Here is a 27,941-nt window from a genome sequence, read left to right as displayed (position 1 = left end):
TGTCAAACGCGTCCATCAACCAGAAACGTCAACACACACACACACACACACGCAGAAAAAATACACAAAATCTCTTCAGTCTGGAGAAAACAAAACGCCTGTCTGCAGTGAAATGCTCTAAATTATTACATTTTGCATAAGTTAACTCTCGTAAATCATTGAAAATTTGTCACTGTATCGTTTGCTTCAGTGTTTTACTGCAGCATTGTGTGCTTTTAACCCCCAACACATCTAGGTGCAACGTGTCGTGCGGTGCATTCGTCTGGCCGCTCCTAACATGTCCTCCTGGAGTGCACTGACAGAGTGAAAATTGTTGCCACAGCACAGCGACTGAACTTCCTGCGCGAAAATGGCACCGGGCTCGAGCAACAATCAGAACAACAACCGGCAGACGGGCACGAAACCGAAATCGAAAGCGTCGAAGAAGAATGCGGTCCCGCAGGAAATCGTCGCCCCGACCCGGAGAGACCAGCTCCAGCAGCAGCTGAATGTAAGTTGCAGCAGCTTTCGGTGCGGCTGGTAGACGCTTCACGTGTGCGCACAGACCTGATAGACAAGGGTGTGTGTGTGTATGTGCCGTGAAAGATTTCGGCGAGAGCATCGCCGAGCTAATTATAGCACGGAAAGGCCAGATTTTCGCGCAACTCCCACCTGAGCTGAGAGGATGGCCCCGCGAGAGCACATCGACGGGCACGATCGTGCAGCGGGGTCCTCGGGCTTGCCAGTCTGCTACAGCAAATCGTCCGCAACCGACGACGTGACTTTGACCCGGCCGGATGATCATCGGCAGCGTGCTTCTCTGTTGGATCGGTTTAGTGACTGTGTTTTTCCTTCTCAAGGTACTCGTCGACTGGGCGACCGTCTCCGGCGCATCGTCGGTGGTGCAGAACAACAATACGCAACAACAGCCACAACAGCAGCACTTCAGTGGCGCCCAGCACCCGCCGACAAGCGGCCAGCAGCAGCAGCAGCAGCAGCAATCCCAGGGACAGAACGTTCTGCTGAAACCGCGCAACAATCGGACACCAGGCGAGGGCACCTGTTACGAAATCGGTGAGTAATGGATGCGTTGGATTTGGTGAAATTATCCGGCCGGCCGTTGCTGCTGGTTTCCCTCCGACTCTCTCTTCTAGCCCACGTGCATCAACACCTTGTCTACATCTTTTCCATGTTTGGTATCGTAGCTTGTAGCAGTGGGTCGAGGAAATTCTATTCGCTTGCTCTGCGTCACAGCAAGACAAAAATAATCCTCATCAAAATTGAATGGCAAACACGAGTACGAGCTTCATCGTCGATTGCGGAATGCTACCTGTATGTGTGTCTGTGTTTTATCGATCTGGAAGCTGTTTGTGGAACGAAATTGTCCCTTCCTAAACCTTGTTACCCTTTTTCGTTTGGATTTCCGTAACGTGTCCAAGACACGCTCAATGTGCGCTGCAAAACCCCGCGTTTATGATCTAAATTTAGCGTCATTTGCTTGCGTCAAGGTGTGTAACAGTAACGCACCGCACTGTGAAACACACCCGCTCAATGGCCTTCAGGCCCCCACGGGGCTGATGGGAGTAAGTGTGGTTAAAAAGATTTAGTATCTCCGCTACGCGGCATTTGAATCGGCCCATTCAGAAACGTTTCACTTATCGCAACCACCACCCCGGTTATCACTGTTGGGAGATAAATTAGTAAAAACGCACCCCATTTTTTAACCTCGAAGTAAAACTATTTATACCTCCTGTGTTACATGTGCTCTCGTTGCAGATAATCTGTCGCTGCAAGATAACAGCCGCTACATACCGGTGCGCCCGATCGTGCGGCGCAATCTGCTGAACGAAAGTGCCAGCGGCGAACAGAACGAACCGCACAATACGGCAGTCGGTGTGGTGATTCCAACGACTCCCAACTCGGCGCTACAGCAAACCTTCCGCCTGAACGAGGGTGCCTCAGCGAGTGGTAGCGGTGGCCCGATCGGTTCCACACACAGCGTCAACAATCTTCTGCACAGTGGCGCATCGGCTGGACATTCCGCTTCCGGTGGCGCTTCCAGTACGGGCGTCATACCGAAGCAGCAGCACATCCTAAATCCACTTCTACTGCTTCAACAACAGCAACAGCAGCAGCTACATCAGCAGCAGCAACAAGCCGGACAGACACGCTCCACTTCTTCGCCGCTAAGCTATCGCGTACCGGATGGTGCCTCTCAGAATCAGCTGAACTTGAACAAAAATTCTAACCATCACCAGCAGCAGCAGCAGCAGCAGCATCAACAGCAGTATAATCAACCGCACCTAGCGACTGCAGCCGTGCCATCGACTTCTTCCGGATCGCGCTACGGGTCCGCCACCTTGCCATTCAACACTGCCGGTGCTACGGTCGAGGAGACGCTAAATCAGATCCAGGAGTACATCAAGCTTACCACCAATTTGATCTCATCGGTGCAGATTGATAACGTGAGTGGCGTTGGCCGGCGGCAGCAGAGACAGAGAAGTATGGGAGACGAGAGTTGTTACTTTGTGCCGATTAACTCCGCCACACTGGAGGACGTGCAGCACTCCGATACGGAGGTGCGTTTATCTGTTGCCCCCCCATTGTTCCAGCTTGTCCTGCCGTGTTTTTCTGTTTTGCGTGTGTGTCGAGTGCTGCAACTACTAATTACTGAGCTACTCTTTGTTGGTTCCGTACAAAAGTACGATTGAATTGATGTAAAATTATTTGCATGTTGTTTAACAACGTTTATGTTGCTTGACCAAGCAATATGAGCTCTTTGTCTAATCCCGCAATAGCCCGTAAGGTAAACGTATTCTCTGCATTCGAGAATCTACTGTAACAATTCTCATCTTCCTTACTTATCTCGTTCGCTGTTGCACCGCTAAATAACACAGCCACAGTTTCATCATTAATAGCATCCTTCTTTTGCCAAACCTTTCAGCTGAACGGTGGTCCTCGGCCCCAATCGGTGCAAAGCATCAGCACGAATCAATCGACAACGCCCGTGCCACCGTCCGCGTCCTGCGACGAGTTGCGCTACCGCATGGAGACGCAGTCGAAAAACATGCAGGCGTTGAAGGAGCAGCAGGCACACCTGCTTCGCCTGCAGCAAGCGGCCCGGCAGCAGCTGCAAGAGATGGAATCGATTCGCCATATGCATTCAGCTAGCGTAGCGCCACCGATCGAATCGTTCCAAACGGTCGAGCAGGTGCAGGACGGCATCGGCAGCATCATGGAGCGGATGCGCGTCCTCTCCACCTTTATACAGAACCAGCAGGAGCTGAGCAACATGCTCGGACCCGAGCACGATGCGGACGTGATGGCGGACCAGGTGATACTGCAGCAAAAGTTTGCCGAACTGCGCGATAAAAAGAGCCAGATGCACAATCTCGTGTCGGAGCTGCAGAATCTGAACATGGACGCAAACCGGCAGTTTGACGGTGAGGCTGCCGCTGTGCCCGCGGAACCACGGAACGTGCCGATCGAGCTGACGCACGCTCCGGCCCCGGCGTCCGACGCAAGGAATGCTACGAAAATCTTCCTCAACGGAGGCGGCAGCACGATGGAAGGTACGAGCGGTGGATTGAACCCGGTGGCCACTGTCGAGGGCATGTCCGTGCCAGCGCACCGGCAGCTGGGTGAAGAGCAACGGGCCAACGGGCATATGGCGTCGTCCGCTGCGGTGGACGAGGAAGACGACGAAGGACAGCTGAACGAAGAGGAAGCTTCGGTGTTGAACGGCACAGCCGACATGTTGAGCGAAAAGATCAATGAAATCAACGCGATGAAGTCGCAGCTGCGGCGATTGAAGGAGATGATGGACACGGTGAAGCTGATCGAGATGAAAACGGGCCACGAGTCGATCGACGAGGAAGAGGAGGACGAAGAGGATGCACCCGAGGACGAGGAAGAGGGCGATGATGAGGAAGAGGAGGGAGCTACGGCGATTGCAATGCAGCAACAGCAACAACAGCCACCTCACGCACGTTCTAGCAGAAGTCGTTCCCGTTCGATGAGCTCGGCGCCGATAACGCTGCTGCCGGACGGTACCACCATCCCGAACGAGGCGGACGGCAGTGAGCTGTCCAACCAGGAGCGCGAGCAGCTAAACAAACGCGTCGAAGCGCTGCATGCGATGACGCAGGATTTGCGCGAGCAGGCGAAATCGATCGCGGCCGAGCGCGATCGCCTGAAGCACGCCCGGAACGATCTGCACAAGCGCCGGAACAATGTGATGGAGCTGCAGCAGCAGGCCCAGCATCAGTCGACCGAGAAGCTGACGAACCACGTCGCCTCGTTCGTGTCGCTGGCCGGGCCGAGCGGCCGTGTGCCGGCCGGCCCGAAGGAACGCCAGCAGATGGAGCTGAAGGCCGAGCTGGAGCAGAAGAGGCGCGAGCTGGAGCGGATCGAAAAGATGACGCAGAGCATCAAGAAAAACACGGAACTGTCGCGCTCGGCCGCAACGGAAGGCGTTGGTGCGCATGAGCCGACCACTTCGGCCCACGACCCGAAACCGGCCGGCCCATCGTCGGTGGTTTCGTCCTCGGTGGAGTCGTGCAGTGGTGGTGCGGGATCGCATCACCGCGGCACACCGTCCACGCACACGACCATTCCGCCCGCACCGGCACCGTCGGCCATTAGCGGCTCGCTGCAGAACAATACGGCCGGCAGCAATGCGACGAACGATTCGAAAACCAACTCCGCCGACTCGGGCGTGACGTCGGATATCTTCGCTCACGCGCAGCTCGAGTCGGCCAGCTACCAGTCGAGCAGTACGCGCAGCTTCCCGCCGCCCATGCCGGACATTTGCAACCGCAATGCCGCGGCGGATCGGTATCGAATGAAGCGCAGCGAGCTGGATGCGGACGGTGCGCCTGTTGGTGGTAGTGGTGGTGGTGCCGCCGGAACACGAGATCATCGTGGCTCTTCACCGTGGCCAGTGTTTGGGACGAGTGGCGGGGCGGGCGGATTGTCCAGCTCGAACACGGGCCCCCACAGTCCCCATTACGGGCATCCGTACGGGCCGGGAATGCACGACCTTTCGCACCATGCGCCCGGCGCTGGGTACGTTGGGGTAGGTGTCGGTGCGTACGGCAGCAGCTGGAGCACGGGAGGCGGTCCGTACGGGGTAGCGGCCAACTTGCTGCCTCCTCACGCCGCCACCCCGAACACACCGCCCGATCCGATCGTCTTTCAGCACATCATGCAGACGCAGCAGATGCTGATGAACTCGATCACGCAGTGCAATCAGCTGCTGTGGATTCAGCAGCGTGAAATCAACAATCTCAACAATGCGGTCTTGTTGGTAAGTGGGAAAGATGTTCCTTTTTTAAATAAAATGTTTTTTATTTTTATTTGTATCAACGATTAATGTTGAATGTTTCTCCCAATCAGCTCCAGGAGCGCATTCTCGGCACCAACAGCAGCATGCTGCTGCACGAAACCCACGGCCCACCGATGGCGGCCACGTTGATTCGGGCCGAGTCGACGCCACCGAACAACAGCTCGTTGAACGCGTCGAATGCGGCGGCCACCACGGCAAGCAGCATGTACACGCGGGCCCGCTCCGAACAGCCGATGATGTCCCACCAGCAATCCTCTCCCTACCATCACCCCCATGCCCTTCACCATCCCACACCATCCTCCATGCTGCAGAGCATGCCACCCTTCACCCAGCAGCCGCCCTACAGTCCGCACGCTGCCATGCCGCCCAATCACGCCATGATGTCCCCACAGCCGCTGGTGCCCAACGCCTCGCAATGCTTGCCGCGTAACAATACTAACCCCCTTGCCGGACAGGCCGGACTGCCACCGAGCGGTGCCAGTGCGGGACGGTTGCGCTCCAGTGTACGTCCGCTTAACATTAACACGCTTAACAACGCGCTGTACGATGAACAGTCCGGCGGTGGTGGTGGAGGCGTTGCTGCCAGCACGGATGTCGGGCTGGCGAACGAGTACGGCAACACCGGATCGGTCGCACCGAACATGATAAACAATCTGTGCAGCAGCAGCTCGCAGCCGGCTACACCGACCCCGGCCATGGGCCAGCAGCAGCAGCAGCAGCAGCCTCACCACCATCAGCCGCACTCGTCGTCGTCGTTGCGCTTCGGGCAAAACTACAACAATCTCAACAACACCGTTAACAACAACCTGTCCAACGCAAACATGCAGAACAATCACAATCTGTACAGCCAGCAACAGCAACAGCAGCCAGAGTCCTCCTCCCAGCAGCAAACGCAAGCCCTCAACAACCAGGTGCTGCCGGGTGTGAGGGCCAATAACTATTGGGATAACTTCCGAAGGTAACTACCTCCCCCAAAGCACAAGGCGCGGCAGTTTGCACTCGTTGTACCACCATTACCCTTTTTACCCATTACATGTTGTTAGTATAGTCTTGTTCATTAGCGTCGTAGGTCGTAGAGTAGCGCAATTGTTGTCCTAAGATTACGTCGTTAGGGAAATTAGGTAGAATATTAGTTTGAATTTGCAGCATCGAACGGGGTGGTGGGTTTTTTTTCTGTTTTGTCGCTGTCGCTTTCCCCTGGCCGTCCATTATCCCACACAAACGCTCCACGCCATCCTCCTTTCTGCCAATCCTTATACACACTCCTTCACTCGTTGCTGTTGATGACTCTTTGCCCTTGGTACGAGCGAACACATTCGGAGCAGTCGAAATGTTGTGGCCGTTAGCTTTAGATAGAGTAGAGATTTAGCGAAATCGGAAATTAGTTCCACTAACGCACTGTTTTGAATCGAACCATGGTAAGTTAGTGTGTCCTTTCTTCTTTGTCAGTGTGTGCCCCTTTGCATCTGTCCTAATCCTGTGTGGAGTTTTGTCATTTTGTGCAGTCAATTGTGATTAATTAGCTTTTGGAATATTTACACCACGTTGTAGCTGATGTTTTGGTTTCTATAGTACTAACACTTGTTTGTATGTGTTTGTTGGTTCTGTTGCTTTAGAAGGCGCTTTGCTAATCCATTTATTTTCCACCGTTTCTTGCAGCTACTCAAGACAAAATCTTCTATCGAGCAACAGCTGCAAAAGCAATGAGGAATCATGCTCCCAAAGTGGCAGTGCTGGTGGCGGTGGTAGTGGTGGTGGTGGTGGCGGCGGTGGCAGTAGTGCTGTTGTCGGAGCAGGAGCAGGCAATGGGATTGGATGTGCCGGGTCCGGAACTGTCAGTGGAGGAGGAGGAGGAGCTGGATTCAGTGGCGGCAGTGCTGGCGGTGGAACGGGTTGCAATACGATCAACAATCAGCTGCAGCGCAACAACAGCAATGCGTCGAACCAGTACATGAACAACCAGAGCAACAAGTACCAGCAGTCGCTCAACATCACGCGCAACAACTCGCTGAGCAATGCGAACCAGGCGAACAGTGCCGGTTTGTGCCAGGAGCTGGACTCGTCCATGTCCCACGGATACCATCCGAATCAGGACGGCTCGATTACCGATGACTGTGCAGGGCAAATGGTTGACCATCATCATCAGCAGCAGCAGCAGCAGGTGGTGCAGCAACAAGCTCCACTGCCGAATGTCGGCGGCCAGCCGATGCACGGAGCAAGAGCTGCGCAGCAAACGTTCCCGTCACAGCAACCGATCCTACCCGGGCGTCAGCAGCATCGCGGCCAGCCAGTGGGAACGGTTCAAGCGCAGCATCCGTACGGTCACACACACCAACCGAGCGTACAGCCTCAGTCGGTCCAGTCGCAACATTCATCGTCTGCTTTGCTGCATCAGCCATCTCCACATCAGCAACAAATTGCGCCCCAACAGCAGCAGCAGCAGCAGCAACCACACTCCCACCATGCACCCCTGAACCAGTCCAATTCGCTCGATCTCGGCGAGCTGCAGTTTCACACGAACCCGATCAATCTGGGGCTGGCGAACAAAACGCACCCGAAAGCGAGCGGACACAAGAAGTATCCGCTTTCGCTACGCTCCTGTCGGGATGCGGGTGCCGGCGGGGAAGGCAGCAGCGGATGCTACGTGTCCGGCGGTGGTGATATGAATCTGGCGTCCACCTGCACCTATCAGCATGATTCAAAGTGAGTGGCGATTCATTGCTCGATTAATTGATTATGTTTTTATGGTTTATTTTAATCATGTTTCCCCCTTTTGCCCCATTCCAGGTCGACCTCGAAACTGTTCGAAGCGCTGAAGGAAAACGTTTACCAGGAGGTGAAGAATCTCATTACGGCCAACGAATCGCGACCCCACTTTCTCATCCAGCTATTCCGGGAGCTGCAGCTCATTTCATCCGATCCGCTGCGCCAGCGCACGCTGCAATCGATCCAGGAGCTGTACAATCGCTACATTGAGTCGACGCTGCAGGAGGAAAACCACGTGAACAATGTGGGAAGCAACAATTTGCTCGCCTCGTCCGGGTTGGCCAACATGCCGGAAGGTGTAAATGTTGGTGGGGAAAGCATCAATGCGGAGCAGCCGCGCAACACGCCACCACGGGAGCAAAGGAGCGAAGAGTCTACCGTTGAGCTGGAGGTGGTCCAAAACTATACGAATCTTCGTCAACAGCAGCAGCAGCAGCAGCAACAACAACAGCAGCAATATCATTACATTCCTGCTGCAGGATCGGATCAGGCGGGAGGAAACCTTCCGGCCACGTCCGCTGGTGAGGTACTAGCAGGCGGCTCCTTACCGAATGCGCCCTCCACATCGTCAAACTCACCGCCCGGGGCTGGCCGTCGCCTTTCCGCCGTTCGGCCGCTTAACCAGGAGCAGCTTGTCCCCTTGGCGGTGGCCAACTCGGAGATCATCAACATCATTATGGGCGACATTGTGTCCGTGATCAACTCGGTCGATTACATCAACGATTCGGTGCTGTTTAAGATCGCGGGTGTCATCTGCAACCATGCGACCGGTGGAGCGTCGATGGATTACGGCCAACCCAGTGGCGACGCCGGCCAGCAACATCACCATCATCATCACCATCAGCACCATTACCATCATCACCATGCGCGGACGGGACAGTCGCCGGCCGCATCGTTGCTGGCCGCTGCCTCATTCCTCTCCGCCCAAGGCGATGATCCACAAGCGGGTGGTGGTGACATGAGCAGCGGTGCCGCCGGTGCTGGCAGTGCCGGTGGGGACGTGTTCAGTCGGGAGGACTTTTTGCGCCACCTGGAAAGCTGGAATCGCACGGACAAGGACGAGTTTATCTCCAATTTGGAGAACTTTCTGAACAACATTCTGCTCCGATCGTCCGCCGTGGAGGGTGAGGAGGGGGACGAGGAGGAGGACGCAATCACGGGCGTGCCACTGTCGGTGGGAGGTCAGCAAAGTGCGGCCTACGTGAACGAGGTACCGCCTGACGGTGCGATCGGTTACGAGGGAGGCACCGCGGGCAATTCAGCGGGCAGTGATGTTGGGGGGAATGGGAATGGGATTGTCCCGTTCAACGGGGAAGAGCAACGTCCGCTGGAATCGGCCGTAGTGGTCAGCTCGAGCTCGTCCAACGTGGTGTACTCGTCGACGACGTACGATCTGGCCGAAGCGGATCAAGTGTGCGATATGGAAAATCCATCCGGCAACAGTATGGCAGCGGGTGGCCCTAGCGGGGGAGCTTCCTCCGCTGCCATCGAGCATCCGACCGGTGGGACCAACTTTGACGATCGCTGGACCGTTGTGGTGCAAAAGAAGCCGGCTACTTCGGCAGTGGAAGAACAGCAGGTTGGAGCGAACGGCCGCGATGAGGGACGAACACAACCAAGGATGGGTGGAATGCAGCAGCAGCAGCAGCAGCAACAGACACACGGTGGCATGAACGGTGGGCCTAGTAGTACTAATGGAAACATCCCACCCGGAGGGGGAGGAAACAATGGCAACAACATCAACAACAATTGGCAGTCGGAAGAGGTTGCCGATGAGCATTTGGAACAGACCGAGGTAAGAGAATTTAATTAAAATTCGAAAACAACGTATTTAAACAAAAAAATAACTTATTTCAGGAACACCGTTCATCCTACTATTGAAAGAATACTCCTAAAAAATAAGCATTAAAAACGGGATTAGATTGTATGGAATCGTGTTCCTGCTTGACTGTCGGTTTGCGTAACCGAGCAACATCTCTCTGAATGTGATGAAGAATACGGCTAATAACCATTACTCGTCAATCGAACCGTGCAACGTGTATTGCTACTACGGTCTATAATCCGATTAGAAAAGATTCAACTAATTCGAATCCTAATATATGTAACACACATCTACTATCTCACAACGGTGTGTGGTGTAACGTTTATTTTTCATTCGAGAAGTAATATCCGAAACGTCCTTTCACGTGTTTTCTCAAATATTCTTGTTCATCTACCCAAGAAGCAGAAGCCTGATGTTGTCGTTTTGTGCTTTATTTTTCTTTGTAACAAAGAATAACATAGAGCCTAAAGGGAAGGGAGAGCGTGTGTCACGTTCCACACGTGCACGTTAGCAATAAAGTCGCTTCGTTTTCCGGACATATCACACAAAAGTTCATCTACGAAAATTGGGGAGCTATTCAGTTACCGCAAAGAACCTCTGGTTCTCCCTAATTTTTTTTGATTCAAATTGTTAGTGAACCTAAAACACGTACTACGCAAACTAGGAAAATATCTTACTTCTATCCCTCCTCGTCCTCTTCACGGAGGCCCTACTACTAATACAGGCACTGCCGAGTGCCTTCTTCCTGTTCGTTTCCGAGTTAGTAGTATCGTTTCCTCCCAACGCCCAACTCCTTCTCCATCTCCCACTAAGCCTAAGTCGTTAAGTACACTTTCAAAAGCGCGCATGCGCATATGTGACCCTCATTACACACTAGAATCGTTAAGTAGTCTCTATCAAAGTTACAATTAAAAAAAGGCAAACTCACACGGACGGATTTTCATTCCTTCCGTTTTGTAGGTACATCGTAGAAACGTTAAAGTACAGTCAATTAGTGGAAACGATTTGATAAGGATTAGTTCGGTCTCTCCGCGCCACACCGCGCCACTAAGGCTCGTGAAATTCCCACGAACGATGATGATACTTGAAATCTTCTACCTCCATGTTTTAATCAGCTAAAAATGTGTGTAAACCTTATCAAAAGCAACAACCGTGTCCCGTGCAAACGCGTCCCAAGATAAGTACCAGTAGTAGTAGTAGTAGGTAAGGTCACTTTCCTATCGAAAACCCGCCACCGGTACCGTGCAAGCTGTGAAACAGGTCCAGATCGCAGCCCTGGCCGCTCTTGCCATGCTCGAACCGCCCCACAGTGGGCGGATGCAGACTGGAAGCTACCGGCAGCCGCACAAATGGATGGCCGGGCAGCGGTACCGTCATGGTGCCACGAGCGTCCCTACTAGCATCGGTGCAGCTGCTGCTGGTCAACGACAATTCGTCCCTCCTCTGAACTTAACGTTGGCGTTTGTGTGTGAGTGTGCATGTCGGTGTGTGGACGTTTCAATATGGATGGGAATGAATTTCCAGGCAACAAAAGAGAGTGAGAGAGAGAGAGAAGAAAAAAAACGATAGATAACTAAGTGAAATGTTAGGATGCTACACGTAACGATCATGTCAAATGAGGTCGAACGTACAGTGAAAATTGGGAGCTATTGTAAATGAATCTACAATGCATGCGTGTGAGCCAAAGATGGATTTGGGTTACGTCAACAAAGGTACACGAGGGGAAAGGAGGGCTTGTAAAGATGTGTTGTCTGGTCAGCGTCATCTGATTAACATGTCCGCGGTGCCTGTTGATCTCTGTCTCTCCTTGAAGAAGTTACACACACACACGCACACACACACTGACATAAACAAGATCGAATACAACATTGTGAACATTCGCTCGCAAGGTATGTGAGATCATCCAGCCGTGCGCGTCCGTCGCGTCCGTCCGTCGTCCGGGTGTACGTACTGGTCGTCCTGCCTACTAGATCATGTGCGACATCATGCAGCGACTAGTGTCGAAATATTTACTCTTGCTTGTTGGCAGTTGGTGCTGTTGTCCGGTCGCGGTCGCCCCTTGAAGTCCATTAACGGCAGCGGGAAGATGGGGATGATCCTGGCATTCCATCTCGTCCATGGCCGGCTCGTGGATCTCGGCCCGATGCTGGTACAGTACTACGGAGACCCACCGGGGGGTGGTTTGTTTAGGGGCAAAAGGAGAAGATGAGACCATATTTTAAAATCTTCCATTCAATTCAATGTGTTTTCGAGGTGGCGAATGAGCAACACGCGCCCGTGATCTGGCGATGATTAAGAAAGACACCCACGCAACACACACACACACTCACTTTGGCGCAAGATATTTAAAGAAAACGAAGTCAGAAATACCTTCAACCCCGCTAATGATGAAATAAATTTGGAACAAGTTACAGTATGTGCCTTAGCAACAAAGGTATCTGCCGAAGAAGTTACACATTGAAGGATTATTACACTTCACGTGAATTACAAATGACCTATCTTTATCTTTGGAACCCTAAATAGAAGATATTTGCTTCTAAGTTCAAACATACACCTACAGCGCACACTGTACAGAACGATGATGAGGTGAAAATTCAAATAGGAAATGAAAAATGTTCCCTTTGGAAATGGACGCAAGATGAGGACACGAATCATGGTGCGTTAATTTTAGCTTTATGACCTCATTGCAATTACAACTCAATTTACATACCTCCTCCACCGTTGCTGCCCGGAAATGGTACCGCTTCCATCCAGCCTTGCTCCGTGTCGCTCGTTTTTCGCCGCTTCGGGTGCTGCTGTCCCGCCGCCAGCTGTCCATTGGTGTCCATTTCTTCGTCCTCGTGCTGTTGATGCTGCTGACTAGCCGCTTCCTTTCGCTTCCGCACTAGTAGCTGTTGCGCCGGGAAGGGCTGCACGTGGAACATCCCTGCAGCGTCCCCGGTGTTGTTGTTATTATTATTACTGTTGTTGTTGTTATTCTGCTCGCCGGCATCATTGCAGCTGATATGGTTTCGGTTGTCATGGAAATGCATCGCCGACAGGTGACCGTTGACATTTGCCGCTGTTACCGGGCGGTGCTGCGACCGATTGTTGTTGACGGCATCCGGAAGCACGTTGTTATTGTTGCACGGCTCGGGTCCACGCGCTCCACCAACACCTCCACCACCACCGCCGCTACCACCTGTTGGAGCGGCGAGCGACGGGACAAAGCCATAGTAACCGTTGGACGAACCGTTCAGGTAGCCGACCGGTTGGAAATCATCGCACATGGCCACGGAACCACCGAAACGATGATGGTACGGCTGCTGATGTTGCGCGGCTGGTGATTGAACTCGCCCGAAAGGGCAATCACCCGTGGCGATGTTTCCAACGCTAGCGCCACCGCCGCCGCCGCCGGCACCGCTGCCAACGGTCTGGTGGTGCTGCTGCTGCATCTCGTGATGGTACGCAGCGGTAAGCATTTCGGTAATGCTCATGTCGTTCGCGGCGTTGCTGCTGCTATTTCTTCCGGGTGGGGGTGCAACACCCCCCGGCGCTGGTCCGATCGGGGTCGGGAAGAGCCGGTTCTCGTTCCGATAGAACGCCACACTCTGATCGTTGTCCAGTGGCAGCAGGTACGACGCACTGTTGTAGCTGGCAAACACCATTTTGGTTACGTATGAAACTCTTGCTTTTTGTTGCCTTCTCTCGGTTTTACGGAGCCGAGCAAGACCCACCTCACCTCACCGACACCGTGCACGCAAGTAAGGTGCGTGTGTGGCTGTGTGCGTGTGTGCAGTGGGGGAGGGCGGGCGAATGAATGTTTTCGCGTTCGTTGAACTCGCGATCGATTGCGTGCACTCGCGGAAGTGCAGTACGTGTACGCGCTCGTACAAATGGCACGTTTCGCGGAAACCGCTGCTTATCGCTCGGTTTCGGAACTGTTGATTCACTTTTCGATCACAATTAGCGGAACGAACACGGGAAATGCTTTTAGCACCTTCACGAGAAATAACGAGAATGCAACCAGCAGTACGCGTACGCCAGGCTCGTACATGACGTAAGCTGTCAAATGGGAATCACACGTTTGACAGCTGCTCACCTCTGTTTGGGGATGATTTTATGTGATTGCATTAATTTTATACAGCAAAAATGGTAAATATTGCCAAAATGCAAGCTATTCCATCAGTACTCAATGATCTTTTGTAAAATTCATTGCATATTCAAAATGATCACCATCAAATCAAGCGACGCCATCAAATCTGCTTGCTTGATAAAACTACGTACGTAGTTATTTTCTTTATCAAATGCAGTACAAAATCACAACAAAATCAGCTGTTTTTGTGACACTTTCGAAAAATCTCCATCGCTTCTCTTTCTGTACGACGAAAAAACGAGTAAAAAATGAATTTCATTACCCGACTAGTGGTTCCACAGCTACGGCGGCTTCCCTTGGCCCATCCACCTGCTAGCTGGAACCGTGCCACGTTGGTTTCCCCAGGGAATGTGCCATTTTATTCAACGAAAACATCGAAACCCCAGGACCCAGCAGTTGCCGGTGCTGCGAACCACAACAAAAAGGCAAAAACATCACCAAAAGTAACGCTCATCGCTGCGGACGAATCCATCTCGATTGTGAATTTAGATGAGGCCGGAAAGATAGCGAATCGACGCAATTTGAAGCTGGTAAAGATTACTGACCTTGACACGAAAACGCAACGTCCGGTGTACAGGTACAGGCAAATGCGCAAAAGCCATACGCCCTTGTGTTTGTTGTCTAAAGCGAAATGATGTTCCCTTTCCCCAGACTGATGACCGGTTCGGAATACCTAAACGAAGACCTAAAGCGCCGCGAGGAAAAGAAGAAATCCAAACAGGACGCCTCGGTTAAGGGCGACAAGCTGCTGACGATCAGTGCCCGCATCGCCGAGCACGATCTCGCCTCGAAGATCCAGAACGTGCTGAAGTGGCTCAGCAAATCGTACGAAGTGCGTATCGTGGTAACGGGCGACGGGGCAGGCAACAAGGCCAAGCAGGAGGACATTGCGCAGCGCTTCGAGGCGAGCATAAAGGACACGGGCAAGATTGTGCAGAAACGGCTGCGGGACAACGACTTACGGTTTAACATCCTGCCAACTGCCGGCGGTAGTGCCGTGGGCGGTAAAAAAGGCCTGCTGGATGTGAAGGAGACAACGAACGGGTTGAATGAACCGCAAGCTGCTCGTGGCCTACACACTCAGACCCGCTCGGCGGCGTGACAATCACAGCGAAGGGATCGAGAAGCGCAAACCGTCACGAAACGGTACACGGTGACAGGATGCGTTGCCGTAGTACTGTTCGCGAAGTACGCTTTCTGGGCCTATCTACTCAGGGGTGACCGATGACCCGGCCGGCAAGCGGGTCGTACGGTTTTTAAAGTAAGGTAAGACATAAAGCTAGCTCAAATATAGACTAAATCCAAGGTGAACTTGTGGTACTGGTGTCGTCGCATGCTGAATAATAATCCGATGGGTGAAAATGGGAATTGGAATAAGGGATTACTTACTGTCGTTACCGATAAGCCTGCGAATTGCCCCAAAAACACTCAATCTCACACGGCAAAAAGTCAATTAGTTTGAGATAAAATTAGGATCAAACTGGCTTACGCGCGCCCTCAAACCACGCACTATCAGAAACAGAAGCTCCCCGCATTACGAGGAAGAGTGTATCATCGCAATTAAATTATTCAATAGCACTTCAATCGTAATGCAATGGGGGAATGGGAATGGGGGATCGGATTGGCTATAAATCGCATTGACCACTGCAACACATTCACCCGCAGCTCAGGCAGTTATCACCGAATGAATGAGATTTTTGCAAATGGTATTATTTATCACCACACACACCGATCCCCACTGGCTATCGGTCGACTAATGACGGTTGATGCGGTTGCAAATGCAGTCATGTTGGCGATTGTTTTAATCCCTTTCCCATCAACTGCATTCCACTACGGTTGGCTGACGCAGTTTTAAACACTAACTGGGGCCCGGTTAAAGTGTGTGTGTGTTTCAAGAATAAGCCACTAAAGGCAGGAGAGTGTCAGGATAATCACGAACAACCGGTTGCAAACACAATAACGGTTCAAAAGGTCCACCGGGACCACCGGCAATCGGGACAATACAATTCGTACAATGGCTACAGCCACTCTAATGCATTCGGTTGAAGGTGGTGGTGGCTTTTTTTTAACCCCAGAATTTGCACGAATGCTGTTCGATGCAATTTTACTGCCTGCCCTGGCAGTTGTATGCGGCAAGTGCACTCACACTCGGCTCACTTTGATGGTGGTTAAGCCACTCCCGGTGTATGGTGAGCATAAAAAATGCAAAACCGGATTTCCGGGGTGCCTTTTGCTGTGATGCAACAGAGTGTGTCGTACCGGGAAGTGCACGCCAACAGCCGTTCGGGGCAAGCCTGCACGTTCATTCTCTATGCATTAGAAAATCTATGTTTTATGGGTCAATTAAACAGTCCGAAAAGCACCGGCCCTAGGATGTGCATTGTGGCGCTGGCGGCCATTCTTCTATTGACCGGTGTCGGACTGGGATATCTTCGGGTTCTTCGGCCCCCCTCAAACGAAAGGACATTTCCATTGTGGTGGTTGTTTGTGCAATAATACAAACATTTTATGCTGACTTCCCGGTTGACTCTCTGTTCGGTACACTCAAATTAAATTACCCCCAAACGGGCTCCAGTCAGCATTTCAGCAACTTTTCGTTGTCCGGCCGGAGTCATTCATCTTGTTCCGGTGGGAGGACCGGTTTCCTTTTGCGTCGAACGACAGCGTACATTAAAATTGTTCTGCTTCGAAGTGAAGTGTTATCGGAAACAGTTTGAAGATGCTTGTCACGTTTTTCCACCAACACCGCCGTACGGCCGGATGTGGTGATTAAGCGCGGCAGCCTCTCTCGCTGGTAGTGTACAATCAGTGAAAGCACACGTTCGTCAATGGAATGATTAATACGGCTTATTTTTTGTGTTTTGTTTTCTTCTCCCCTTTTGTGCGGAACTCTAATTCGATACGAAAGGCCGATCCGTTTCTCCAAACGGTCGGCTGATTGACTTAGTCGGCTTTGCCGTATAATGCAAACGACTAAACGATTCCTTTCCCAAAGCCGTAAATCGATCAGTCGGGGGAAGTACTTGGAAATTAATTTAATTCCTGCTCCCTCGGTTCATCCTTTTCGAGTCAAGCGCCGAGGAGTGTGAAGGGTGAAGGAAGAGCGAATCCACGCATAATACACTTCCCCAGTTCTGTCTGCATATTTGATTAAAATACTTCCACTTGAAAGCATAGAGAGAGAGCTCGTCTTGCAACAAAAAATGCTATCATTTATGTGGTCGGCTTTTATTTAAGCGCCAGCAGTCTAGCCCTCTGCCGCATGAAGGAGTCTTGGGACTGGCTGGCGCAAAATTTCACCAGCAACGGCTGGCAACAGTTAAAATATTCAATTGCAAAACCACCAACCTTGGCAGGACTATGTCTTAGAAATCTAAAACCTAAACGCAGTTTTATACGAAACGTTTATCCTCTCCCCCAGCCACCAGCCACCAGCCAGCGACGACAGATGGTTGATGTTCCGATGAAGAACACCGCTCCTGGTACGGGCGCGCAGAAAATGATGACGTTCTTAGTATTTTCGTGTAGCAAAAGTTGCTGAATGCTAAGGACGCGCTCTGTTCTTGTTGCTTACCCACTTTCCCCGCCAAAAAAGAAATGCCCCACTGTGTGCGTGTGTGTGTGTTCCGCTCTGATTCTTCGCTCCGATTCCTGATGGCAACACACAGCAATAGGGCCGGAAAATGTGAAATGCTAATGTGGCGAATAGAGGAATACGCCCGAGAAATGGAAAGAATCCATTTGTTGCTTTTACGCTTTATAAACTTTTTCCATTTCCAACGTCATGCGCCATGCGGGGAGTGGGTTTTTCATTACCGCTGTCTTTCTTTTTGTTTCTGCTTTTGCCTCGATGGTGATGGTTAACATTAATTATGAGCGGCAGATCAGTTGGCAGTGTAGTCGGATTTATTGTACGCCTTGCGAGAGGGAAAGCTTTTTTTGGGGGGTTTGTTATTCGGACCCACATCTATTAAGGAACGAGGCATCTTTTAACGATGGAGCACTTCTGAACGGTCAAACGAATCATCTCTAAGACCTTGAGGACCGTCAGGACCGTTTAGTAGCGTCACTTTTCTTGAGCACATTTCGTTGTTTTATGCACCACTTCACACTTTAAGACTCCAGGAAAACCGCCCCGCCCGTAACATCACGTAATGATCTTGTATGGCAACGGGTGGCAGAGTGCAGATTGGAAATGGAATAGCTTCTCGTCAAACAAATCAAACTTTATGCGCACGGGAGAAAGGGGAACAGCCTTCGTTTACTCCGGCCATTAGACAACGAGGAAACATTCACTTTTATTGAGTTATTCTTCGGCATTGGCATGCATTGGGGATTGGGTATTTATTTGGCAAGCGATATTTCCGGCATGCGTCGTAACTGAAGATGATTCCGGTTCTTCTAGTGGGACACAAAATAAACACACGTCTCGAGTCGAGCAGTTTGTTGCCGGCGTGTTGCCGTCCCCGGCAGCTCCCGCCCTACTTACAGGGCGAACAACAAGGCGGCGGCAGGATGCGATGAAAATTAAATGATAACATTCTGACAGTGTCAATACCAGACCAGAAGAACAAGTGCGTATATCGTCATGTCGTTAACGGTACGCACACGGAATCGTAAATGAAGTGTGTCATGGGGTGTCTCCGTGGACATCCTCGCCGCCTAAACATGGATGGGTGGCCCAACATTTTTGGGCAGTTTGTTTGAACTTTTTTATTGCTCTCTTCGTTTACCGGTTCTCTGAAGAAGGTGGGTGAGACAGAGGGTGTATTGATTGTTTATGGGTCGTACAGCCATCGTGGAATGGCCATCTGGTGCGTCTGGTGACAAGGACATTAAGGCCGCGCTATTTTCCGTTTTATGTACTGACATTTCACACTTTAGTTTGAATGATGATGTCGTTGAAATATCGGATGGCTTGGGTTGAGGTCGCCACCATTAGCCGGTGTTGAGAAGGGAATTAACTCATGTAATCTTGGAAGTACAGTAGCGGATACTAAAACTCCCTGGAGGGTTGTTTGAGTCATCAAAGAATTTACAACAAAAGCCCATTCTCTTCGGTAACAAATAGACAAAGCTCGTCATTGTGTGTTGCTGAAATGGCCGTAGAATAGACCCCACAAGGTACGCCTTATCCAGAATCGCCATCCGAGAGCATTTACGAACAACCAAAAAAACCCATCCAATATGGCAACAATGCCACAGAATCTGTAGCTAGCAGCAGTAGAAATAGAGACACAACAGAAAACGCTGCCTATTGTTGCTACTTTCACCGCATTCGCACAGTACGAGGGCGCACAGTACGCTACTCCACTGTCGTCCGCGTTACTACCGGGAATGAATCACGTTTAATTAGCACATAATTTCACTCAAGTTGTGCCGTAAATAATGGGTACGATCTGCACCTGCCTACCTGCCCGTAGCCCAAATCCGGCGCACGAGACGCTGCACCGTCGCTGATGCGCCTAAATGTAGCCTTCATGGTGCTTAAAAACGTTCCTTTGTTTGCTTACTTCCGTTCCACGCCTGTTGGCATCGTTTCGCGCCGCGTTGCCCCTGGTGATGGAAGGTTGATGTGCGTAATGTGCGCACACAAGGTGGGTGTGTGTATAGGTTTAAATTGCGTTAAAATAGGTATTTTCGGAAGCGAAGGGGAAGGGAATCCGGTCCGAGAGGACTTTTAATTTACGACGGAAAAGTTGTTCCTAAGTGCGAGATATTTTTTATCGTTTTATGCGGTTCCTTACCGCTTGGGATGATCTTGTTTAAACGCACTGCTGGTGGTAAAGTTTCCGTACCGTTGGATCTAATTAGGATGTTGAGGAAAAACGCCACCCGCTGCTCTGCTTCCTTCCTTCGCATTCCCCAAAGCACATTCATTTAGCACATCTGAGGTTGTTCGGTTCATCTTCGTCCGCTCGCTTCTGGTGGTGGTGGTGGTGATGGTGCCTGTCCTGTATCCTTGGGCGACGAAAATTTCACACGCTATCGGTGTAAGGGGCAGTGGGTTGCAATATTTTACGACCACACTCCTCGGAGCACTTATATTTGTGGCTCTGATTTACTGGCAAGCATTCGCGTAAACACCTTCCATGCCGTCTGGAGCGGCAGTGTTGATCCTGCCGGAAGTTTCACCGGCCTGCGAGTGGGTATGACGTGAGCAAAATACATCCCCCACTTGCAGGACAGGGAAGGATTTACCTTCCGGCACGATAGGGGATACACGTCGTGTGTAGCATCTTCTGGATTTGCCAGGTTAAAGCATTACCTTCTCGTTCGGGGCACACACCGTCTGTCGGGCACATTGCTCATGGACACCCAACGCCCGGTAAGGAAGGATACTATATAGACCGCAACCCATCCGCACCGACGAGGAGATCGGAAAATTTCCATCAAATCTAATTTATTTTACCGTCAACAGCTTTTTTGTATTATTGCTGCACCCACAGGGTAATAAAAGTGGGATCATCTTTTGCACCGCCTGTACCAGTACCGGTTCCCCTTTCTGCCGGAAAATGCTAGAAGCGGAAGGTTTCGGTTTTATGTTACTGAAAGAAAGTGAAGAAATGATGCCTTTTGCTGTGTTGGTGCGCGCGCGAAAGTAAAATGATAAAAAAGGAAGAAGTGCACTTGAAGAGTACATTCCGGAGCCAGTCTTTTGAGTCTCGTAGTGGGTCGAAACACTTGATGCTAGTCGAAATAGAAAATTGGACAGGAAAAAGGATTCACCAAGAGGGTCTGCTGTGGTGTAAACATAAAAATGAAACCATTCCATACTTTCAAAGGCCCTCTCTCTCTGTAAAGCACTCTGAGGCCAAGGTACCACCACAGTGCCACTTGAAATTTATCTACTCTGCCAGCGAACCAACGATTTCGTACGGACAGCGGGGAATTTCTCAACCGAGGTAATGGCAAAATATCCGAGGTTAGTTAGTTTTGCAATCCCCATTTTGGAGCGTTTGCTAGCACTGGTACACTTAGGAGGTTGTTTTATTTAAAACCCCGTGCTCAAAGAACACAAACACACAATGCAATACAATTTAAAGCTGGTCGCTGGATTGTTCCTGCCCCTTTCTAGGGCACTCTCTCTCGAAAAAGGTGAGTGTTTTCTGCCTCCAGTCGGTGCCGGCGATCGAGTGCAGCATGTTCCTGCAAAGAAGAGTAAAGCGAGGTATGTTGTAGGTGCCGAGGAATGCAATGTTTTTTTGCCACTCAAAGCAAACTGGAAATGTAATGGCGTTGTGGTCAAAAGCTATAGGAAGAGGCCGCTCTCGTAGAGAAGGAGCGGCAAAAACATGGAGATGAATAATAGAGCCTTACATTGATAATCATACTTGGGATTGTGTATAAACAAGTGCACGCTTTCGAATAACAACCGGCAAGGGTTTGGCAGTAAAATTGTTAATCTTGTCAACAAGCAAACAAAAAGGTCATGCCTCTTGTCAACAAAACGATGTAACTAACGAATTACGACTTCTTCCTAACAACCAATGACCTCACGATTAATATTAATTTTCTTCTTTCGGTGGGCCTCTGATAAGAGATTGGAGCTCGTTATTCTAATGGAGTTGGACTGTCACTCGTATCAACCACTTACCAAGTGTGCTCCTTCACGTACACTTGCACCGTCGGCTTGGGGAATCCGTTGAAGTTGGTCGCAAACGTCATGCCGTACGCGCCGAGATTCTCAAACACGATGTAGTCACCGATGTGATGCTCCGGATACGGCACATCCTCACACACAATGTCCGTCGAGTCGCAGGTGGGGCCCCAGATGGTTGTCGGAAAGGCAGGCTCGTGCTCACGCTCCCGCCGCACCAACGGCACCGCTCGCTTTAGGTCCTTGATCTCGCGCAGACTCAGCCAATCGAACAGTGTGCCAAACACGCCGTCATTGATGTAGTACATCATCTGCTGTATCTGGCCAGCGTCATCCCGCACAATCTTTTTCCCCTGCACCGTCGTGAGCAGTGTGGCGGCCGATCCGACGTAGAATCGTCCCGGCTCACCCAAGACATACACCTCTTCGTCTTGCTCGGGTGGGAAGAACTCTTGCAACGCTCGCGATACCGCTTCCGCGTACTGATCGATCGGTTTGTCGTTGTCTCCCGGGAATCCACCACCCACATCCAGCAGCCACAGTCGCATGCCCAGCTCATCCTTCGCATAATCAAACACTGATCGAGCCGATGCTATCGCATGATAGAAACAGTCTGCATCTAAGCTGCCACAACCGACGTGAAAGCTAACACCGATCACCGTCACGCCGAGTGCCTTGGCGCGTGCCAGCAGCACGCGTCCATCACCCCGGGCATCGCAGCCAAACTTCTTGCCCAGCGCAATCAGCACCCGGTCGGAATCGTGCCGTATGCGCAACACAAGCTCGGCCTCCGGGTATTCGCGCGCCACCTTCTCCAGCTCACACTCGTTGTCGAACGTCATGCGCCGGATGCCGTGCGCTTTGGCAAACGCAAGCGCTTGGACGGATTTGATCGGATGCGCGAAGATGATACGGTCGGGCGTTACGCCGAGCGCTAGGATGGTGCGCATTTCTGCCTGCGATGCACAGTCGAACCCGGTACCGAGGGCGGCCAGCGTGGCCAGTATTGCCGGATCATCGTTGCACTTGACGGCGTAGAAAGGAGTGACGCGTGCCATCGATCGTAGCCAGACGAGATGTTTGCCTACCAGATCGTCGAGATCGAGCAGATGGAGCGGATGTTCCCGGGGCTCATCCTCAATTATGCGACTAATTTCCTCCTCAAGCGATCCCGCCGAGGCTGGGCGTATTGTCACATTGTTAAGCTTGGCTAGGTGAGTGTCTTGGCGCGTGTCCATCGTGGGCAGTGATCACTTCGAACGCGTGTCGTCTACTGAGCATGGGACAGTCGGGATGTAGGGAGAATGCTCCCGTGTAATCGTCAGGCTTGGTTGACAGATTTGATAAGAGACACGCGTTTGATGGGGAGCTGCAGACAACAATCATCAAGTGGAAAGGCGGCCGGAACGTATGCTAAACGGTTGTTTTTTTTTCGGCCGCTGTTCCACCGACAAGTAGACAAATGTGTTCTTTGGATTGCGAGAAAAAAGTGACTCTGATAAGATAATCTTCAATGGGAATTAATGGTATCAATCTGGTTGGGTGCGACAAGTGGATGCACTATCGGTTGATGACATGCTTCTGGAAATTGTCACATCTGGTCGCACGTCTAAAGAAGTTATCGTTGGAGTTGGTTGTGAAGTTGCTATGCAGGTAGCGTTCTGGGTCGATATTTTACCCACATAGATAATGATGAGATAACACCCGCTGTTTGTTGGTGAAGATCTCACGCTGAAACGATGTTACCAAAGCTCGGTCGCCGTTCATCAGTCACAGGGAACCGGCAAATGACACTCACTCAAGCACATCGAATGAACGCTCCAGAATAGACAAATATCCTAGTATCTTGAGAGCCACAAAAAAAAAACATCCCGCCACCAAAACAAATAAGCGGATTGTTATGGATTCTCTCTTTGTGTCATCTCCCGGCAGCGTAAAGTGCTGTTTAATCTTTGCCGGAGCTCAATCTCTTCCGCTGCCGGCTCTAAATCCCATTTAAGCACAATCTACTTACTGTCTGGTTCGATGAGATAAGACGACCACATACCTTGGGGGGGCTAATGGGAGCTCCGCTCTGGCCGGGTCTTCTAATCCGCCCGTTATTATGGTCGTATCATCCGCTGTTTTGCCTACTACCACGTATCTTCAACGTCTGGCACACCATCTGCTGTGTCTTTGCTTAACTGGTTTACTTACTGTTGTGTGTTTGTCTAACTTTATGAATGTAAATACTAAATAAAATATGCATTTGCACAAACAATACTACACGAGGTGCGCTAGTGGGTGTATCGTTTCCCCTGGACATCGTCCGCTGGCAGACCAACTGACACGGTGAGTCCAGGGGTCGGCGCGGTTGTCTACCATCAACCACCATCAACATTATCATCCGAAGCGTGCGCGCGCGCACGTTCCATCGCTCACCGCGCGTTGAAAGGCGAGACATGGATAGGGATCTACCTCTGACAGTCCTTCCGTGTTGGGATAAGGTTTGATAATGGTGTTATTGTTGTTGTGGGTGGCGTCGAAAACAAATACGATTAGTGCGGTAGGCTACCTCCCGCAAGGAGCATCCGGTTCCCGTTGGGGATGACCTTCATGTGTGCCAGCGACCATGCTTCGTTGAGTGAAATCGACGGGGATATGAAGGAGTAATGTAATCATAACCCTTTTATCAGTTTACGAGAGATTACGATCCACTAAACCCCGGCCTGATTCCATTACCGATCTACTGCTGCGCCCTTTTGCTGCGATTGTTTGCTCAAAGAACGAAGCGAAGCAAAGGAAAAATCTCAAACAGAACATTGCGCTCCGGGAACGACAAATGAATGACACTAATGTACTGTTGATGCTTGTGAGTATCGGTCAGCGCCGAACACGATTTATATTGGTACATTACCGTTTCCGGTCAAACAGAACGCTGCTGCTCACACTCACATTAAACACTTTTTGAAAGAACATCGTTACAGAACTTCCTGGAAGAAGGTAGAACGATCAGCTCCAACCCTCTTACGAATATATTTATTTCCGTCATGTTTCATTCGACTTTTCGTTCCGTGCCTGCTGTGCTGAGGTGCAGCCAGAACTGCTGAGGGTGGGAGTAAAGTCAACACATCGTCGAAGCGAACCGGTACGCTGGCCTGTTGGCCAATAGCTGTTGTGTCGAAAAATGTGTCAGCTTTCTTTTCGATGCGCCCATCCCCGCGTGCCGTCGTCGTCTTCGTCCACCGGGAGTCGCGTCTGTTCAGCTCCAGGGTTCCAGAAGATTGGCGTTCGGATAAAGTGAAGTACCATGTGCACGGTGTTGCTGTGGTGCCACTTGGTGAAATTGTTAAATTGTAGTCGATATGCTATACCCGGTCGCCGGTCAGCGTTGTATATACACGCGGTTGTACAGATCGATTCCAGCCCTCGCTATTGAGTTGACTTCAACGCTGGAGAGAGGAGAAGATTGGAAGCATTGTGCACAGTTGAAAAGAAAGTGGCAAATAAAATGGAAAACCTCGGACAGCTTTGGGAGTCCCGGTGGGGTGTTGAACTTTCGATTGATTTCGCCCACTGGAGCGAAAAGTGACCAAATCAATGGTTTAAAAGTTGTGTAAAGACTACTTCTTTTCTTTGTGGCGTACTTTCAAAAGCACAATTTCAGTAAAATAGATGTAGTTTTGTCTCGTTTTGAATGTATTGCAATAAATCTCCGTCACTAAATCGAAGCTTTTACGAGCACGGAACGTGTCATTGCGCTCCAATGCACCTCTGCTAGCGAAGATTCAAATCCCTCAATAAAACCATCGAATGCGAATGACATCAAACGCATCCTAGGGGACTGATAAAAAAAAACCTCAATACAGTGCTCTGTATCTGCATCTATTTGCACAGCAATTGGATGTTGGCGGACAACACTGTCATCACAGCACGCGCGCGAGTGGAAAACGGTGCAAGAATTCAAACTACAAAAAATGACAGTAACATAAAAACACTAACCAAAGCATTTGGCGAGGTAACAGCACAGCACAAAAAGCAGAATTGAAAGCGTTGCAATGAAATGGAATGGACAGTGTGAGATGGAAAAGTAAATCCTCCCCGGAACACACCACCCAACGTGGAACACGCGGATCATCTTCACTCGCCAAACTCGCCCGAAGGCGAATGGAAAAGTCAGCGAAACATTTATTTTACTTATCTTACGCCATTCTGCTGGTATTTTCATTTTATTCCTCTCCCTTTCCCGCACAAACACACCGCTTCTTAAACATCTCCCTTTCTGGTGCACCTTAACCGATTTCTGAGCGTTAGGAGCGTTTAACGTTTCCTGGATTATCCCGGAGGAAAAAGAAGGACAAGTGCACACATTGTCGGGCAACGCAAAATGAAGAAAAGACGGCTTGAAGTTGATTCACCAAGCAAGCAACCTTCTCCCAACCGTTCGCCTTGGAGATAAATGGATAAAGGAAGCATTCGCCGAGGGAGAGACATAGGCGAAAGAACGGTATGATATTCTTCGCACAACAACGATCCCCATCGTATCCAATTTAGAACCGATCCCAACCGGCAACGGCAAACGGACGACCACAAGTAGGGAAGTGGGAGAACATCCGGAAATTGCGTGCATAATGGGAAACGGACCCACAGTGGCCCAGTGTGGTTTTGATTTACCAGGACGGTTAGGACGGATGGTTATGATCGGTTGAAGACAGCATCAGGGCAGCTAAATTGAAACTAAAGCAGAGAACGATCTCAACCTGCAGGGCCTATGGTTCGTTGACGCCCCAAGGAACACTTTTTTCTTGTGTGAGCAGAAATCTTCCAATTGCAATTTTCACTCCACAAAGTAGGTCGGATCGAGCGGATGGGGCATCTCAACAAGGCAATGAAAGTGAAGTTGCTTCTGACAGGTACAGGTTCATTAACAATGGAGAAGGAGGCGCCCAGTGAGTAAGTGAGTGTGTAAATGAACGAGCAAATAAAGTATGTACCGAATGGTGGAAGCACGGAATGAAAACTCACTCCCGACTTACGACGGGAGGGAAGCATCCCTTGAAGAAAAAAAAAGAAAAGCACAAAGAAAAGCATCCGAGGCTCGAAGGGACGGAAGCGTTTATAAGTGGTTGATTGCTTAACGAGCCTGCCGCTGCTGCTGGTGCTGCTGCCGGTTGGATGACGCTTGTAAGTGCGCGACCGGAAACAGCCCCGGTCGCGGGCCAAGGATAAGCCTGAATTCAATTTCGCAAAAACGGTTTGCAAAAGGTGGAATAAATTCACCGGAAAGTGGAGCAATTAGAGTTTGTGAGGGGTGATTGAAATCGTTAAATCAACGGAACACTATAAGCGGGCGTTTACGTTGTAAAAGAAAAGCTTGAAAGCTCAAGAAGACTGCGAGCATGTTTGCGTTTTTGTTTGTTGAGAATGGATCAGCTCTATAGAGTTGAACTTGGTTGAGGGAACTGTAATTAGTGAAATCTTCCCGTTTATCAGATTGGTGGCTAGTTTGATGAGTTCAACAAAATCCCGAGCGAGCTTTTATGTGATATTTCTCACATTACCACGATAATTATTCCCATTACAGCGAAAATCCTAATAACAGGAATCACATTCCTCCACATTTTCACAGCCTTCACAGGATGGCCAGTGTTTGATTTAATGTAATCTTTAACGAGCATACACATTTGCGTGACGCCATCGGTATATTGGCGCTAGGTGCGGCGTGGTCGATTTATTGCGTGGTATTACGGAGGCACACGCACATTGCAATTACAGCGCCAATTTAATTATAGGCACAGTCGTGTTGGTAATGTGTATTCACTTACGCGAGCGAAACAAATCATTGAATTCCAATTTACTGTTCGAATGGGAGGCACTCGATCCCGGTGACTGTTTATCAGGGAAGTTGAATTACCATTTATTGGGAACATAATTTAATATCGTTTTGTGTGACATTAAAATTTCTATTTGATCACACCCAACAGTACTCGTAAAGCTTAGCGGCATTGGAACGGGAAATAATTACGTTTGTAATCCCGTATTTATAAAGACACGAAACATAAGGAAGCTGTTTAGAAAAGCCGATTGCATACATTTAGGCTGCCCTCATTTACTAGTTGAACGAAATACTAAAGGCTTCCCCTAAAAGTATGCAATGTGAAAGGTTTTGATTCGTAATCACCTACGCAATATCTAGTTTCATCTACATTATTTCAACTGACCTTTCATTTGTGTCATTTATTCCATCTCACCTTTGCTCCGGCTGGTCGTGCGTGCATCCTTTGCACAGTAAATAGCCCCTTTTAATCCCAGC

At 50.4% G+C, this 27,941-nt stretch overlaps 4 protein-coding genes across 6 annotated transcripts; 2 read left to right on the top strand and 2 right to left on the bottom strand.

Annotated features, from left to right (window-relative positions):
• Nucleotides 1-43: 43 nt before the first annotated feature.
• Nucleotides 44-10,218, top strand: LOC120899669. 2 transcript variants are annotated; one of them, XM_040305767.1, is made up of 8 exons: nucleotides 44-490; nucleotides 840-1,053; nucleotides 1,756-2,444; nucleotides 2,924-5,287; nucleotides 5,377-6,284; nucleotides 6,986-8,029; nucleotides 8,114-9,887; nucleotides 9,950-10,218. In XM_040305767.1, exons 1-8 carry the CDS (start codon nucleotides 350-352, stop codon nucleotides 9,971-9,973), a joined length of 7,158 nt encoding a protein of 2,385 aa, XP_040161701.1. In that variant the 5' UTR covers nucleotides 44-349; the 3' UTR covers nucleotides 9,974-10,218. The 2 variants fall into 2 exon arrangements, with proteins under 2 accessions (XP_040161701.1, XP_040161700.1); XM_040305766.1 differs by having other exon boundaries at nucleotides 1,756-2,558.
• Nucleotides 10,219-10,329: 111 nt separating this feature from the next.
• LOC120899670 (putative uncharacterized protein DDB_G0271606) lies at nucleotides 10,330-13,935 on the bottom strand. 2 transcript variants are annotated; one of them, XM_040305768.1, is made up of 3 exons: nucleotides 12,625-13,935; nucleotides 11,928-12,071; nucleotides 10,330-11,362 (listed from the first exon to the last, which is right to left on the bottom strand). In XM_040305768.1, exons 1-3 carry the CDS (start codon nucleotides 13,559-13,561, stop codon nucleotides 11,124-11,126), a joined length of 1,320 nt encoding a protein of 439 aa, XP_040161702.1. In that variant the 5' UTR covers nucleotides 13,562-13,935; the 3' UTR covers nucleotides 10,330-11,123. The 2 variants fall into 2 exon arrangements, with proteins under 2 accessions (XP_040161702.1, XP_040161703.1); XM_040305769.1 differs by having other exon boundaries at nucleotides 11,193-11,357.
• Nucleotides 13,936-14,220: 285 nt separating this feature from the next.
• Nucleotides 14,221-15,360, top strand: LOC120900892 (translation initiation factor IF-3). Its single transcript, XM_040308484.1, has 2 exons — nucleotides 14,221-14,626; nucleotides 14,701-15,360. The coding sequence occupies exons 1-2, from the start codon at nucleotides 14,298-14,300 to the stop codon at nucleotides 15,149-15,151; spliced, it is 780 nt and encodes a 259-aa protein (XP_040164418.1). The 5' UTR covers nucleotides 14,221-14,297; the 3' UTR covers nucleotides 15,152-15,360.
• Nucleotides 15,361-20,975: 5,615 nt separating this feature from the next.
• LOC120903950 (ornithine decarboxylase 2-like) lies at nucleotides 20,976-23,705 on the bottom strand. Its single transcript, XM_040313635.1, has 2 exons — nucleotides 21,647-23,705; nucleotides 20,976-21,198 (listed from the first exon to the last, which is right to left on the bottom strand). The coding sequence occupies exons 1-2, from the start codon at nucleotides 22,885-22,887 to the stop codon at nucleotides 21,090-21,092; spliced, it is 1,350 nt and encodes a 449-aa protein (XP_040169569.1). The 5' UTR covers nucleotides 22,888-23,705; the 3' UTR covers nucleotides 20,976-21,089.
• Between the last annotated feature and the right edge of the window lie 4,236 nt (nucleotides 23,706-27,941).

The sequence above is a fragment of the Anopheles arabiensis genome, chromosome 3, assembly GCF_016920715.1.
Source record: "Anopheles arabiensis isolate DONGOLA chromosome 3, AaraD3, whole genome shotgun sequence".
NCBI classification, from domain to species: Eukaryota; Metazoa; Arthropoda; class Insecta; order Diptera; family Culicidae; genus Anopheles; species Anopheles arabiensis.
This window is presented reverse-complemented; position numbering and strand designations above follow the sequence as displayed.